Raw genomic sequence first — 14,048 nt, forward strand, 5'->3', positions numbered from 1 at the left:
GGTTGTGTGTTAGGGAATAGAATTCAGGGTCCTAAGCATCATGTTTGAGGAGCTGTTTTAAAAAGGGATGTGCTGCCATTGTATTAGTATTAATGTAGTTTTAGAAAAAGACCTGAGGGAGGCTGGAGCACTCCAGTTCCAGCAGAATGACCAAAAGGCTGTGGATGCTGATGTCAAAGGCACTGCTGCAGGGCAGCAGCTGCCATCTTCTCAAACCCCTGTCTCCAGTTCTTACCTGAAGGTCATATTAAGTTTAAACAGAAGCCAAAGCTGAAGTCCAATGTGAGCTGTGAGATCACTGATGCATTGTTAAAGACAACACAGAGGCTGAAATAAACGTAAGTATATTTATTTCAAAACATACACTGTACCATCAAAAGTGCAGGTCAAGGCAGCACTACTGCCTCTTCAAGTATCTTTTTGACAGCAGTTACAAGTATATACATAAAAACACTAGCAGCTCTGGGTGGATTTGTAGTCTTGAAGTCCTTCCAGTAAAAAAAGCAGCAGCCAAATCAACTTACAGGAGAATCGTCCAGGAGTCACAGACCTTTACAAAAGGCAAGTTGAACAGAGAAACTACAGCAATGTATAAAATTAATTGCAAATAGTTTTGAACATTAATAATGCTCTGCTCCTAACACTGTCCTCACCATGTAGGTACACAGTGATTTTACATAAGCAGCAAAGCTAAACGCTTGCTAGCTCTAGCTTGAGCCAAAGGGATGGTATGTGTTTTCTAAGAGGTATGGGTGAGCCTTTTGAGGAGGCTTAAACTGAAGTAGTTTTTTACACTTTTCTTTATGAACCACTTACCTGAGCAGATGCTCCACACAAAACTTGGAAGTTGTTGGCTGAGGTATGAGAAGGGTAAGGCACTGAGTTTGACAGGTCCTTGAAAGATTCCCTAATCCAGCAGTTAAGGTAAATTGTATAATTTGGCTCTTCCTTTTACAGTTACTGGTGGTCACAGGTAAAACCATTTCCAAGGAAGTTTGTGGAAAAACAGCAACACAAACCCCTGGGATCAATGGACTTGTGGTTTCTGCCCATGAAATTGAGGAGTGGATCCAAGCAGAGATCCTTTCCAGGAACGTGACATTGAGACTCACCGGACAGATCATGAGAAGACTGGCTTCCTCCTCCATTCCACTGGTAACTGTGAACTCTGGGTTGTGAAAGCACCGGTGACTGTGCTCTGTTACAGTGCTTTCTAGAAGTGACCGAAGCTTCCCTTCTGTCATACCCTGAGAAGAATTGGGTTAAAAGAAGTCTTACACTTAAGTTGCTCTCTGTAGCTTAAGCCTGCCTCTTTGCAGCAGCAGACTGAGGACGTCACATTTAACACGTTACTCACAGCGCAGCTTACCTGCGTGCTGATGTATAATCCACACTGGCAAAAAACCAAGTGATTCCTCACAGTCAGGTTATTCCTAGAAAGAGCATACAATGAGCATCATCGCAACAACCAGAACAAAGGTAGTTTTTAGCAAAAAACCTCGTAGATTTAGGAGATTATCGCTCAGGGTTTTTTTATTTTGTTGAAATTAACACTAACAGCAGCCTGTTTGCCCACTGCTTTTGCCTGTTTCTAAGCCCAAACTGCTGTAAGAGAGTGGAGAACCTAATTCCAACGCTTTCTTACTTTCTACACACTGGGCAGATGACCTTGTCGCTGGCATCCAAGCCATCAAGCATCGCGTTGAGACATTCTTCATCGAACTGCAGGCTTCGCTCGTACTCTTCTATAACCAACTGTTCTGCAATAACGCAGCAAAACACCCTCAGGCATCTGTTATGAACTTAAGACAAAGCAGCACACGTGCAGATGGAGGCTGGAGCAGCCACTAGTTTCTGAACTTTTCTTTCTTTGGATCAGATTTCCACACTTGATGAGATCATTTCTGTTAATCCAGTTTTTCCTATGGCTCAATCTTTAGCTGGTCTCAAGTGGTGAGTGCCTTTCCACTTTCCAACCAACAATTTAGAAACAATCTGAATTGATTTATACAGTTTCCTACAGCTCCCAAACACCTCAGTCCTGTTTCCTGGCTCCTCTCTCACTAGCTTCTCACAGACGTTAGAATGCCACTTAAACTCTAAAAACTGTCAGAAAGGGTGTCAATGCATTGGAGAGGCTACAGAGATTTCTAAGGAGGCTCCTCTGTATCACATGGTCTACAAGAACCAAGGAGCACAGCCTCAGCTAGTTTGGATTACTAGAAAGTCAGGAATATTACAAATCAAATAGGAGTCAGAAAATGTGGAGAGAGTTTACCTTGCAAGATCAATTCCTGTCGGATCTCCTCCAGTACTGCTAGCTCATCGGGGTCCTCTTGCACCTGAAAGGTGCATCAGTCAGTGATTCTCCCATTCTGGCTACTTTCTCATTTAACTTCCAGCACCTGACTGAGCTGTCACCACAACCTAAATTCACTCTGCTCATTCTGCTGTCTGGTAAACCTCTGTATTTTCAAAACCGTGTGCTGTGGAAAGCAATCTGTACTATAACCACCTGTGCAAAGCCAGCCACAATGGATCAGAACACAGCCTGTCCAAGAACTTGCTTTTTAAAACATTAAAAAGTTTTATTCCCATTCCCAGGAGTGGCCAGTGACAGACCAGCTCTACAAACCACAGATGATGAACCCATCTTCTGCAGTGATTCACATGCAGTTTGTGAAGGAAATAAGGCAGTTCCCCACTCGTGGGCCCAAAGGCACAGCACAACACCCCGCACCAGCTGCAGAAGCAGGAAACCCAGACGCTCTGAGTTTTGCCAACTCCAACCAGTGAGAGACAGAAGTTACGGCTGCAGAGAGCTGTATTTGATACACCTGCATTAGCCAGCCAGCGTGTGGACGCAAGGACGCCGGAGACCGCGTCAGCCCGAGAGCACCGTACGTACTGACCTGCACCAGGGCCTCCTTTCCCCTGAGGGACGGCAGGCTCTCCTGCGCGGCCTGCAGCGTCTGCCACTCCTGCTCCATCACCTCCTGCACCAGCAGTGCGCCCATGGCCGGGCTGCACACTCTCTTCCCGGCCTGGCGGTACCGGTCCAGCAGCTTCGCCCGGCTGCTCCTCAGCCTCTCCATGCAGCGCTTGGAGGGAGCAGAGCACACGGACCCGTTAGTGCCGCGCTGGGGTGGGAGACGGGGCCCCAGGGCCAGTCACGTCCCGGAGGGGTTGCACGGGAGCGGAGTGACAGCTCCTGCCGGGGGCTGGCCTCAGCCAGCCCGCGACGGCAGCGCCGGGCCCTCGCAGAGAGGGCTTGGGATGGGGCCAGGCTCGGCCCGGCTCACCCGCCCGGGCGGCACCGCGCCTGGCCGGCCCGGGGAGGACGAACCGGGGCCGAAGGAGCGGGCACGGCCCCCAGGCCACCCCACCCCGGCTCCCCACTCACGCGGCGGTAGGTCTCCTTCCATGGCGGCGCGGCCGGGCCCTTGTAGCGAGCGCGGCGTCGCCGGAGCGGCACCTCCATCGCCCGCCGGGAGCCGCGGGCGCCTCTGCCGCGGGGCACGCCGGGGGATGTAGTCCCGGCGCGGCGGGGGCGCGGCCTCGCCGATTGGCGGCGCGGGCGGTGACGCCGCGGTCGCGCGACAGCTGCGCGGCGGCGATGGCGGCCGAGTGGGGCCCGGCGGAGCAGTGGCGCGCGGCCCTGCCGCAGCACGCGGTGCTGAGCCGCCTCCGCGATCGCGCCCCCAGCCCCGCCGCGCGGCCGCCCCTCATCCGCAACCTCCTCTTCGGCCTCGACGGAGACCTCTTCCTCTGGGACAGCGAGCTCAGCGCCCTGCACGCCATCGGCCTCCGCCGCCTCGGCGGGCCCGACTCCGCCGGGCTCAGCCGCTACCAGGTGGGGCCCGGCGCTGAGGGGGGGCCGAGGCGGGGTGGGGGGCGGTTATGAGGGGTGAGGGGGGGCCGTGCCGGGAGCGGGGCTGAGGGGGGCCGGTCCCTGAGGGCCCCCGGCCGGGTAGTTCCCCTCCAGCCCGCTGTCGCGGGTAGTTCCTCAGTGAAACGCACAAGTGGAGGCTTCGTGCGGTGCTGTGGCTGGAGACAAGTTTTTGCCTCGTCCTGCACCTTGTAGCCGTTGTAGGAATCGCCGTCCGAAGTAAAGATACGCCATACTTCTGTGAGCGCTTTTGACGGCTTGTGCTTAACTGTAATATTTGTATTTTCAGACCCTTCTCTGCATAAACCCGCCCCTTTTTGAGGTTTATCAGATGCTGTTAAGCCCCACGCAGCATCATGTGTCGCTCATCGGTACGAAGGGGCTCATGGTGCTGGAGCTGCCTAAACGCTGGGGGAAGAATTCAGAGTTTGAAGGTGGGAAATCCACGGTGAACTGTAGGTGGGTGAGACCTCAGGCGGTTAACGACACCCTTGTCCTGCCGTCGTCCCTTGACAGCCTCTCCTCTCCTGGGGCCAAACAGATATGGAAGACATTGGTTGTATCGGGGTTGTAGGGACAACCACAAGTGAAGTTATTTTGGCTCAGGGCCTTGCTGGTCATCAAGTGACCCAAATAAACGACCTTCTAAACTTGTTGCAATTGCTGAGGAGTAAGGTGCTCTTCTGTGGTATTCTCTAGCCTTCCTGGGGTCTTTTAGCTATGGTAGCTAAAAGCACATGGCTAGATGGACATAACAAAGGGCTTCGAGTTAATGCTGTCCCTTCAACTTTAAGAATAATACAGCTAATGGCTTTGAGACCTTTTAAGTGGGTTTCTAGCTCCCCTTGCCCCCACTTCCCTTCAGAAATAACTTCTGTGTTTCTTGTAACTGTATATTCCTGCTCTGTATTTCAGCACTATTCCTATTGCGGAAAGGTTCTTCACAAGCTCAACATCTCTGACTTTAAAGCACGCTGCCTGGTATCCCTGTGAGACATTAGAGCCCCATATTGTGCTCTTGACTTCAGATAACACTATAAGGTAAAAACCTGTTTGCAGTTGATTATATAAGTATTTTTTTGGTCACAGCCAGTCTGATTTTTCACTAGATATTTATGTTCTGCCATTCTTACCAGGATTACCAATAAAAAATAGGATGGGAGAAAGTTTAAACTGACACCATTTGATGTTCCTGCATCAGCAGGGACGTGTGCGACACTGCCAGCTGAATGAATGCTGCTGCTGTTTCTTTCCTCTAGGTTTTACAGTCTGAAGGTGCCTCAGACGCCCATCAAAGTGATTGCTCTTTCTGACACTGAGGAGGAGACTCTTACAATCAAAAAAGGGTTTGTGTGGCTTCTTGTATTTTGAAACGCTTTTGACAGAATAAGCTCTGTATTCTCTGTTGTGTTTTTAATGAATAACTGATAAATCTACCTGAAAATCTGATGTGATTTTTTTTCATGGACTTCTTCCTGTAACTACACTTTTTTTTCCCCATCCTTCTAAAAGAAAGTGGTAACAAACTGTACAGTCAAGTGTTCGTCAGAGTAGTCAGTTGAAAAATATACATTGCCTTTAAGATAGGGTTAAGAAGGGCTTTTTGAGTGGGGAATGCAGAAAATAAATCATCTTTTTATTTCCCTCTTGGAAATAGTTGGCCTAGTTGGAAAGGAAAAACTCGAGGGTCTCTGCTAGTCGAGTCACAGACTGATGCGCTACACCGGAAATACCAGTACACCCTCCTCTTTTATCCTGTGAAACGGGGCTGGCTGGTGGGTGTATTGCAGCAATGAGGTACCATAAGAAGGACGTTACTTGCATGCTTTTGCTGCTGAAAATAGCATATGTCAAAGGACTGATGGACAGGTGTTTAGCAGTAATTTGTCAGCACATACCGACGTACCTAGTTAAACACGTGTTCTCACAGTCACTGCTGACTTCAGGCCTTGTTCTGACTTGTCCCTAGGAGAGCCTATACAGCATCGCTGGGAGAGACCGCTGTGGCATTTGACTTCGGCCCCCTAGTGCCGGTCCCAAGGAACATTCTTGGACAGCGAGGGAGTGAAGAAGTGTTGGCCTACCCACTTTACATTTTATATGAAAATGGAGAGACATTCCTCACGTATATCAGCCTGCTACAGAGGTAGGATTGCATTCATCCGCAGGTTTCATGGGGCGCTTGTATGTTTGCACAATGTTGGGGTTAGAGAGCCATCTCTCAGTTTGGCTGGGACTCTGTAATGGAGGCTGGGCTGAGTTTTGTTGTATTGCAGCCTGGTTTATCTCTCTGTGGCAGTGCTAACAGACTGAAATCCAAGAATAGTGTGTCATCCTTTTTCATCCAGACGTTAAGGGTGCAGTTTGCACTGTTGAGGATCCGCTGTCCGTTGTTTACAATCAGAAATTTGAAATGAAGACACTCGACTGTTAAAAGATCAGTGGGGCTAAGGCTGGTGTATTTTGGGGCCTTCAGTTCACAGCACAGGCGTTCTTAGCTTCGGATGAGGCTGAAAGAGCCAGTGGCATCTTAGGAAAAGAAATATTTTAAGGTCATAGAGGGTTTGCAGGCATGTTCCGTAATGAAAGGTCAAGAATATGAATCAAGAATATAAACACGATACACAAAAAAAATCACTTCAGAAAACTTGCAAGTTAGATCTAGTGTAACTGAATAATAAAATGTGTGGTGTTTAGGTTAGAAACAGCACTGTTTGCCTCTGCATGAGAAATGATGCAGCTTTGAGCAGATCTGTAGGCAATGAACTAGGCTTAGTCCTTCAAAAGTTCTACCTAGAGAAATGCCAGGCCGCAAAATGCTGCTTGTAAAGTGCTTTATTAAGCAAGAAAACAATTAAGTGGTAAAGATAATTAACTTGAGCTTTCCATGAGTGCTTTGTGTTCTTGTATGAAAATGTTTCCTCTTGAATTTGTTGAAATGTAGCTTGGTTGCTTTCAAAGCATGAAACCTTATTACTGAGGTCCAATTTCTTTTGTGAGATCTCCACTAAGTAGGTGTAGTGCAGACTCTTAATCTGCAGAAGCCTGGGTTGCTACTATCTAATGGAAATTAAACAGAACTCCAAACCATTGGTTTTTGGGTGTTTTTTTAAAATCATCTTTATTTTATAGTTATTGTCCAACAAAGTCCCGCAGGCAGCCATGGGGAACTCTCCTTCCACACCTTGTGTTCTGAACACATCTTCTTTATTCCAGCACTGGAAACCTTGGCAAGCTGCTCGGCCCTCTGCCCATGCACCCTGCTGCAGAAGATAACTATGGCTATGATGCCTGCGCTGTCCTTTGCCTGCCTTGTGTTCCAAACATCCTGGTGATTGCCACTGAGTCAGGAATGCTTTATCACTGTGTGGTACTGGATGGAGAAGAGGACGATGAGCAGGTACCTTGTCTTGTTTTTTTCTATATGTATTTTTGTTTCTTTAGTCAAAGTTCCTGGCTGCAAGATGGCAGGATGCCTGGAAGTGAATGCCGAGTGCCAAAGCTGCATTCTTTTATAATGAGGTAGTGAGTCTTCCTCCTATTCCAGCCAGTCCCTGTGATTCTCTGGTGATTTTATTTTACATGTCAGTTCTGTGTATCCTGCAGGTCTATTGGGTTTTGATCAAACTTACTATGAACTATTTTACAGAGGATCTTCTAAGAAGAAACCATGTTTCTGAGAGAAACTTATTTTTAAGTAAAAAAATAAAGAGACTTGAACCACTTCCCCTAACAATTCATACCCTTGCCGATATTATGTAACTCTTTCTTGATGTTGTTTGTGTTGGCATTTCTATTGAAATGATGTCTGAAGAAGAATTCAATGCTCTTTACAGTCAGAAAAGTCATGGGACCCAAGATCTGACCTTATTCCTTCCCTGTATGTGTTTGAATGTGTTGAGCTGGAACTTGCACTGAAACTGGCATCAGGAGACGAAGAAGAGCCTTTGGAGTCTGATTTCTCTTGCCCAATCAAATTGCATCAAGGTAGGGCTGTCATTCAGGCTGTTGTGGCTTTTACTTGCTTTATTTCCTGAATAGGATTTAGGATTGAGCTATTTACGAATTATCATTGGTGTCAAAGAGTGGTATTAGAGTAAGGATTTGCCTGATGTCTTCAATAAAGCTGTGGAAAGAGCAAGCCTGGGAGGTGCTTTAGTGTTTACTGAAGGGCAGGTTACATATAGTCACATAATACTAAATTATTTCAGCTGTGGATTATAAAGTAGAAGTTGTGGCAGCCTTGATGACCAACAAGTGCTGTGGGAATGGTGATCTTGAAGGAAGAATTGGTATCTGCTTATTAGACTGTCCAATGTAGTTGGGGGGCAGGAGGTTGGGTAGGACAAAGCGTTTGGGTCTTTCTGAACAAGAAGCTTGTCAAAATGCTGGTCTGCTGGCTTTAACTGATCTTCTCTTCAAAATCTGGTGGATTGACACAGATGTGGTGTGATAGGAATAGTTCAAAACAATTCATCAGATATTTCAAGCGTAATTTAATTTTATGTGGAACTCTAATAACGTGGCCAACGCATCTAGCTCAGTTTTTGCATGGGGACGAGTTAGTACTTGCAACAAGATGTTAATGCTGACTGGACGGTAAGTTGATACCCATGTTCAATGACGCAGATTTGAAGGATGAGTTTTTCTCAGTTCAGTGCCTTCTCTTACATTTGCTGTTTAAATTTCAGATCCGAAATGTCCCTCTCGCTACCACTGCACACATGAAGCTGGTGTCCATAGTGTGGGGTTGACGTGGATCAATAAACTGCACAAATTCCTTGGTTCAGGTGAGTGGCGAGACTCTGTTGCATGTAGAGGGAAGAGATTACTATCCGATCACCTACATTTGGTGGTAACAAGTGGTGGATGTGGGTAATACCGAGCATCCCTTACCCTGCAACGTGCATCTCGCGCATTGTGACAAATCTCTTTGTAGATGAAGAAGACAAAGACAGTTTACAAGAGCTGGGAGCAGAACAGAAGTGCTTTGTTGAACATATTCTTTGTACAAAACCATTGCCATGCAGGTAAAAACCAAACCCTTTCTATTGCTTCCAAATCAGTGAGTCGCTGTGGAAAATATTTATGATTTGCCCTCTTTTGCTGCATTCTTGCATTAAAAATAATGAAGTCAGCTCAACAGAATTCAAATAACACAAATAAGTGGTTTGTGCATTAGGATTCTTAATGCATGGGTAGGGAGGTAAGCTAAATGCCTGTGTTACTGTCTGCAAATCATCCATCAAACCAGCAGAGATTTTCACTTCCATTTACCTGACCCAGGACAGCTCTGAGGGTTGATTTGGCTAGGAGTCTTGAATGCTGACATGTTCCTCTTATCCACTTCTTAAAGATCAAACAATGCCTTGAAAGAACATCTGATTTTTTGGGGGCTCCTGAGGTCCCCTAGTCAGGCTTAGGAGACATCATTTTCTGGGCTATGTAATATTTATCTGTCTGCTTTATTTTGTAAGGCCTAATAATTTTTATAGAATGCTAGATATTAAACATAATGAAAATGAAAAAAAAAAAAGTTTATTAGTAGGTGTTAGTCATCTAAGCTAGCACAGATGGTGACTCTCCAGTGGTGTTAGTAGTTACCTGGGGAGAGGGCATTTGGAGCAAAAAGGTGGTATGCAGAGCACCTGTGTTCTCTCCTGAGGAAGTCTGGGCCTTGCACTAGGGGTGGGTAATGTTTCCTGGGTCACAGCAGATTTTTGCTTCTGTTTCACAGTTAACTTAGAAGTGCTCCCTCTCCCAGGAGGGATGAGTTTGTCCTGGTACATCTGACTGCCAGCCAGATTGTGCGGTATGAGAATTATTATTCTGCAGGACTCATTCCAGGGAGTGGTTCTGAGCTTAGTGAAAGGTGTCCGGCTTAGGCCAACTGCTATAGCGAGGGCTTTTCCAAAAGAGTGAACTTGCACAACAACTTCAGGAACAAAGAACTTTTTTGAGCGGGTAATTCTTGTGTTTTCTTCCCTTCAGGCAACCTGCTCCCATTAGAGGATTTTGGATCGTTTCTGACATCCTGGGGCCCACAATGATCTGCATCACAAACACCTATGAGTGTATTACAAGGCCTCTCTTGTACGTGGCTCTTCATCGGTTTGAAATCCATGACTGTTGCATGAAAAGGATGTCAGGATATTATTTGTTTTAATTATTCTTTTGATCCTTTCACCCCAGACTTCTGCATCTCTTATGACACACAATGAAGTTTGCCTTCTGAACCCTCCCTGGCTGAGCACTTAAGTGTTATTATAGTAGTTATTTACTACTGATAAGGTGGTTGTAGGGAATATAATTAATCTGTATCACTTTTAATGAGTATTAGGACAAGAGTTTGCATCAGAAGGCTCGAGACAGTATTGTTGGGGGTTTTTTTCCTTCATTTTTATTATGAGGGAAATCTGCAAATCAGAAATTTGTTTACAGAGTAGTACAGAGGTTCTTAATGGGCACCAAGGTTATGTTTGCATGAAAGGGGGAAAAAAAATGTGGGTTCTTAAATTGCTTTAGGCTGCTTTGAAAAGCAGGTCATTCTGCCATTTGAGTGCTTGCTTGCCTTGTTATGGAACCTTCTCCTTAAGGAAAAGGCTATTTACAATTCTTGCTAGTTTTCAGCTGTGGCCAAACAGAAAGATGTGAGGATGCGAGCTCCACCAACCTTGTCTAGAGCTGGATCTACCACATAATTGAAATATTTTCTCTTGGAACATTTCTGACTTACTGCTGTAATACATAAATTCCACACTTTGTTTTAACTACCATTTAAACTCTTGACGTAGTTTAAATTTTTCTGGTTTAAACTGTGTTCTCCAATTTGATGTTCTTTGGTAGAAGTACAGTCCATCCTGCATCCCCTCCCCTGCTGTGTACCAGAGAAGACAAAGATGTTGCTTTTTCCCCTCTCCGTATCCTGGCTGAGTCACAGCATTCATTTGAGAAGCATATCCGAAGCATCCTGCAGCGCAGTTCTGCCAATCCCTTGCTTCTCAAGTAAGTAAATGTGCTTTCCTAGGGGACCTGAAGAGGGATGACTCTCAGGAATACTGTGTGTTCATCAGCTCCTGATGGGACATAGCGATAATGGGGGCACAGCTTCTGCAGCCCACTTGCACCTCTCTCTCTGTACAGGGACAGCATCAAATCAAGTAACGATGTAGGCTGGGAGGGGAATCATCTTGCTCCAGGCCCCTGCTCAAAGCAGGGCTGACCTCAGCTGGTTGGGTTGCTCATTGCTTGTCCCATTGGGTTTTGAGTATCTTAAGATACCTTGGGATTTCCTCATAGAAGAAAAATGATTTATAGCAAAGGGATTTAATTATAGTCCCTCACTTCCATAACTGAGCCCCCTAGAGCCCTTACCATAAATACTGTAAGTGGTGTAGCCTTTCAAAGGAACATGTTAGAGTAAGATTGTAAAAACCTGTCTCATATTCTGAAGATCTGCTGATAAAGATGCTGCTCCTCCCCCTGAAGAATGCCTTCAGCTTCTTAGCAGAGCCACACAAGTGTTCAGAGAGGAATATATACTGAAACAAGATCTGGCAAAAGAGGAAATTCAGCAAAGGTAAGACAAAACCCCTCATAAATACATGCTGTACAATGTCTCTGTGAAACATCATCACTAAACTCCTCTGCTGGACTAACCCTTGTAAATGAGTAAAATGTTCTTAGGTAAGACTAATGGAGTACCAGAACTGAAAACTGAGCTACTAGGGAAAGCAGGGGTGAGCGCAATACTTGATCTCTGTAGTGACTCATGGGGAAAGGAAAAAAAGTAAACACACACACAGAAAATACTTCTCTTTTTCTGTTGTCAGTCTGCCTGCGCATGGCAGGAAATCCTCTAACCTCAGCAATAATCCTGACAAAGCTGCTAAAAGGAAAGTTGCTTAAGTAAGTCTCTGCTTCTTCAAATTATAGTTATTTATTTATAGTATAAAGTTAGGACAAAATGGAGGATTTTGTTCTCACCACTGGCCCTTTTTCAGTGTCTTTAGTTCTTCATACTCCTAGGAGCATTAATCACTTCTGTCATATTTTCTGTGTGGCCTAAATCCCAATTCAACTGGATTGCTCTTGTGGGCAGTTTGATTTTACTTATGTATTTATTTTAAGAGTGAAGCTGCTGTGGGGACAGAAAAAGAAACAACTGGAAGATCTTAATTGCTGTCGAGAGGAAAGGTGAGTATAATCCGTCTGCTTTTATCAAGTCCAACATCAGGAATGATGGACCTTTGTGTAAAAAGTACTTTATGCAGGGTCCTGTGTGAAACACGTGGGAAGCGAATGCATTTCGGAAGCTATAATGAAGCATGTAGGTTCAGCCCCTGCTCCAGCTTGCTTTTTCAGGCTCCTCGTCCTGTGTCCACATACAGACCACCTTGCATGTCAATCTAAAGTAAATAAACATTTCTCACTTGCATAAAGGAAAAGTTTGCGGGAAATGGCTGAGCGCTTGGCCGACAAGTATGAGGAAGCCAAAGAGAAGCAAGAAGATATTATGAACAGGTGAGCGCAAACTACACTGTGCCATCACAGCTCACGTGCTGTTGTACAGAAGTTTGCAAGCGTGGTAGAACAGAGGGGCAGGAAGTGCCACCCTGGTTTGTTAGAAGAGCAGGCTTCTGACATTCTCTTTGTTGGAGCTCAGTGGTGATTTTTCAGTACTACTTCAGGTCCAGACTGAGTCAGCTTGCCATTTAGAAATGCTATGTGACACTATCTGAAAGAGGAAAGTAAAGTCTTGAGCCCCTGAGACTTAGGAAGGAGTGACAGAAGTGCAAGACTGTTGGTGTCTTAGCGTAACTGGTCTAATAGGCAAGTTAATTCAGCAACATTTCTTGCTTCATACACAAAGGATGAAGAAAGTACTTCGGAGTTTCCACTCTCAGCTTCCTGTTCTATCAGACAGTGAAAAAGATATGAAGAAAGAATTGCAGACAATACACGACCAGCTGCAGCACTTGAGCAATACTATCAGACAGGTGAGATAACGAATTATCTGGCTGGTAGGTTGTTGACAACATCCCACTCGCACCTAACGATAGTGCTGATGAAATACTGTCCTTCCACTGAAGCACCTTTGTACTTTTGTTAAATTAGCAACAACATACTAAAACAACTTCTGATCCTTGTTAGTAACATAGACAGAACCTCTGCAACTCAGTATAAACCCTAAGAAAGTCTACACACCTTCCTCGGCTTTAGCGCTAGCTTTCTCTTCTCTTTGTGGGAGGAAGTGAGCAAAAGCAAGCAGATTTTAACCCCAAAAGAATCAGCATTTATTGCAGTACAACACACCAGTTTGTAACTATAACAAGCTTTCCCTTTGGCGGGCAGTACCAACACTGAGTGGGGTCTTCTTTTTGTACGTGCCTTCTAGGTTAAAATGAAAAAGGAGTACCAGCAGAAAAAGATGGAGAAGGGTACCAGCCCCCAAAAACCCAGCATCACCCTCAGTGCCTACCAGAGCAAGTGCATCCAAACCGTCCTGAAAGAGGAGTAAGTTAAAGCTTGGATCTTCCTGTAGAATTCAAGCCCTGGCACTTCCATAAGCAATTCTGTTCAAGTTTCTAGGGTATAATTTAACCTCTGTGCTGCATGAGGGGCTGACTGCTGCACCAGTTGGAGCTTGTTGAGATGGCTTGAAGCGTAAAGTGTGACAGCACCACTGGCCATCTTACACTACTATTAAAGCAGATTTAGTTTAAGTCTCCTTTTTGCCCAAGGATCTTTTGGCAGTCTGTATCCAGCCTATCGTTAACAAAATGACTTGCAACTGTGCTCCCATTCTCTGCTTCTACCATATGAAGTATTTTATTTCCTGATTAGCCTCTAGCAAAAATGACTTGCAGCCTTTTGACTTGAATTTATTTTTCTTGAAGGGGAGAACACATAAGGGAAATGGTAAAACAGATCAATGACATCAGAAGCCGTGTGAACTTCTAACATGTCCATGACAAGGAACCTACACCGAAAGGCTGGATGAGCTTTAATTTTCCCTGGTATTTCCCCTTGTATATTTAACATTTGTATGTTGAACAATATGCCTTTTACTTGTTATTTTGTAAAGATGGTCTGTGAAATAAAATACTTTTGATAAGACTCCTTACATGCTGTGGTTTTTTTGCTTTTCTCCTGGAAG

At 45.4% G+C, this 14,048-nt stretch overlaps 2 protein-coding genes across 3 annotated transcripts; one reads left to right on the forward strand and one right to left on the reverse strand.

Annotated features, from left to right (window-relative positions):
* Positions 1-333: 333 nt before the first annotated feature.
* RPAIN (RPA interacting protein) lies at positions 334-3,515 on the reverse strand. Of its 2 annotated transcripts, none has more exons than XM_072881957.1 (7): positions 3,404-3,515; positions 2,913-3,101; positions 2,279-2,342; positions 1,646-1,760; positions 1,370-1,433; positions 1,113-1,247; positions 334-550 (listed from the first exon to the last, which is right to left on the reverse strand). In XM_072881957.1, the coding sequence occupies exons 1-7, from the start codon at positions 3,479-3,481 to the stop codon at positions 521-523; spliced, it is 675 nt and encodes a 224-aa protein (XP_072738058.1). In that variant the 5' UTR covers positions 3,482-3,515; the 3' UTR covers positions 334-520. The 2 variants fall into 2 exon arrangements, with proteins under 2 accessions (XP_072738058.1, XP_072738059.1); XM_072881958.1 differs by having other exon boundaries at positions 334-579.
* A 65-nt stretch (positions 3,516-3,580) lies between these two features.
* On the forward strand, positions 3,581-14,008 carry NUP88 (nucleoporin 88). Its single transcript, XM_072881831.1, has 17 exons — positions 3,581-3,853; positions 4,179-4,348; positions 4,805-4,930; positions 5,149-5,235; positions 5,859-6,035; positions 7,106-7,289; positions 7,726-7,876; positions 8,581-8,679; positions 8,829-8,919; positions 9,881-9,982; positions 10,736-10,894; positions 11,343-11,468; positions 12,020-12,085; positions 12,332-12,412; positions 12,762-12,888; positions 13,287-13,405; positions 13,789-14,008. The coding sequence occupies exons 1-17, from the start codon at positions 3,617-3,619 to the stop codon at positions 13,850-13,852; spliced, it is 2,166 nt and encodes a 721-aa protein (XP_072737932.1). The 5' UTR covers positions 3,581-3,616; the 3' UTR covers positions 13,853-14,008.
* Positions 14,009-14,048: the final 40 nt, after the last annotated feature.

Source organism: Ciconia boyciana, chromosome 17 (assembly GCF_034638445.1).
Source record: "Ciconia boyciana chromosome 17, ASM3463844v1, whole genome shotgun sequence".
NCBI lineage: Eukaryota > Metazoa > Chordata > Aves > Ciconiiformes > Ciconiidae > Ciconia > Ciconia boyciana.

What these genes read in the sequence shown, in the direction of transcription:
- RPAIN (XM_072881957.1), bottom strand. Translation starts at nt 3,481, where the DNA reads ATGGAGGTGCCGCTCCGGCGACGCCGCGCTCGCTACAAGGGCCCGGCC. An exon ending in ATCTGCCCAGTGTGTAGAAA is followed by an intron (nt 1,434 to 1,645) that starts GTAAGAAAGCGT and finishes TGCTCTTTCTAG; the next exon opens with GAATAACCTGACTGTGAGGA. An exon ending in GTCTTCTCATGATCTGTCCG is followed by an intron (nt 551 to 1,112) that starts GTGAGTCTCAAT and finishes CCTTTTGTAAAG; the next exon opens with GTCTGTGACTCCTGGACGAT.
- NUP88 (XM_072881831.1), top strand. Translation starts at nt 3,617, where the DNA reads ATGGCGGCCGAGTGGGGCCCGGCGGAGCAGTGGCGCGCGGCCCTGCCG. An exon ending in TATATCAGCCTGCTACAGAG is followed by an intron (nt 6,036 to 7,105) that starts GTAGGATTGCAT and finishes TCTTTATTCCAG; the next exon opens with CACTGGAAACCTTGGCAAGC. An exon ending in GAGAAGAGGACGATGAGCAG is followed by an intron (nt 7,290 to 7,725) that starts GTACCTTGTCTT and finishes TGCTCTTTACAG; the next exon opens with TCAGAAAAGTCATGGGACCC.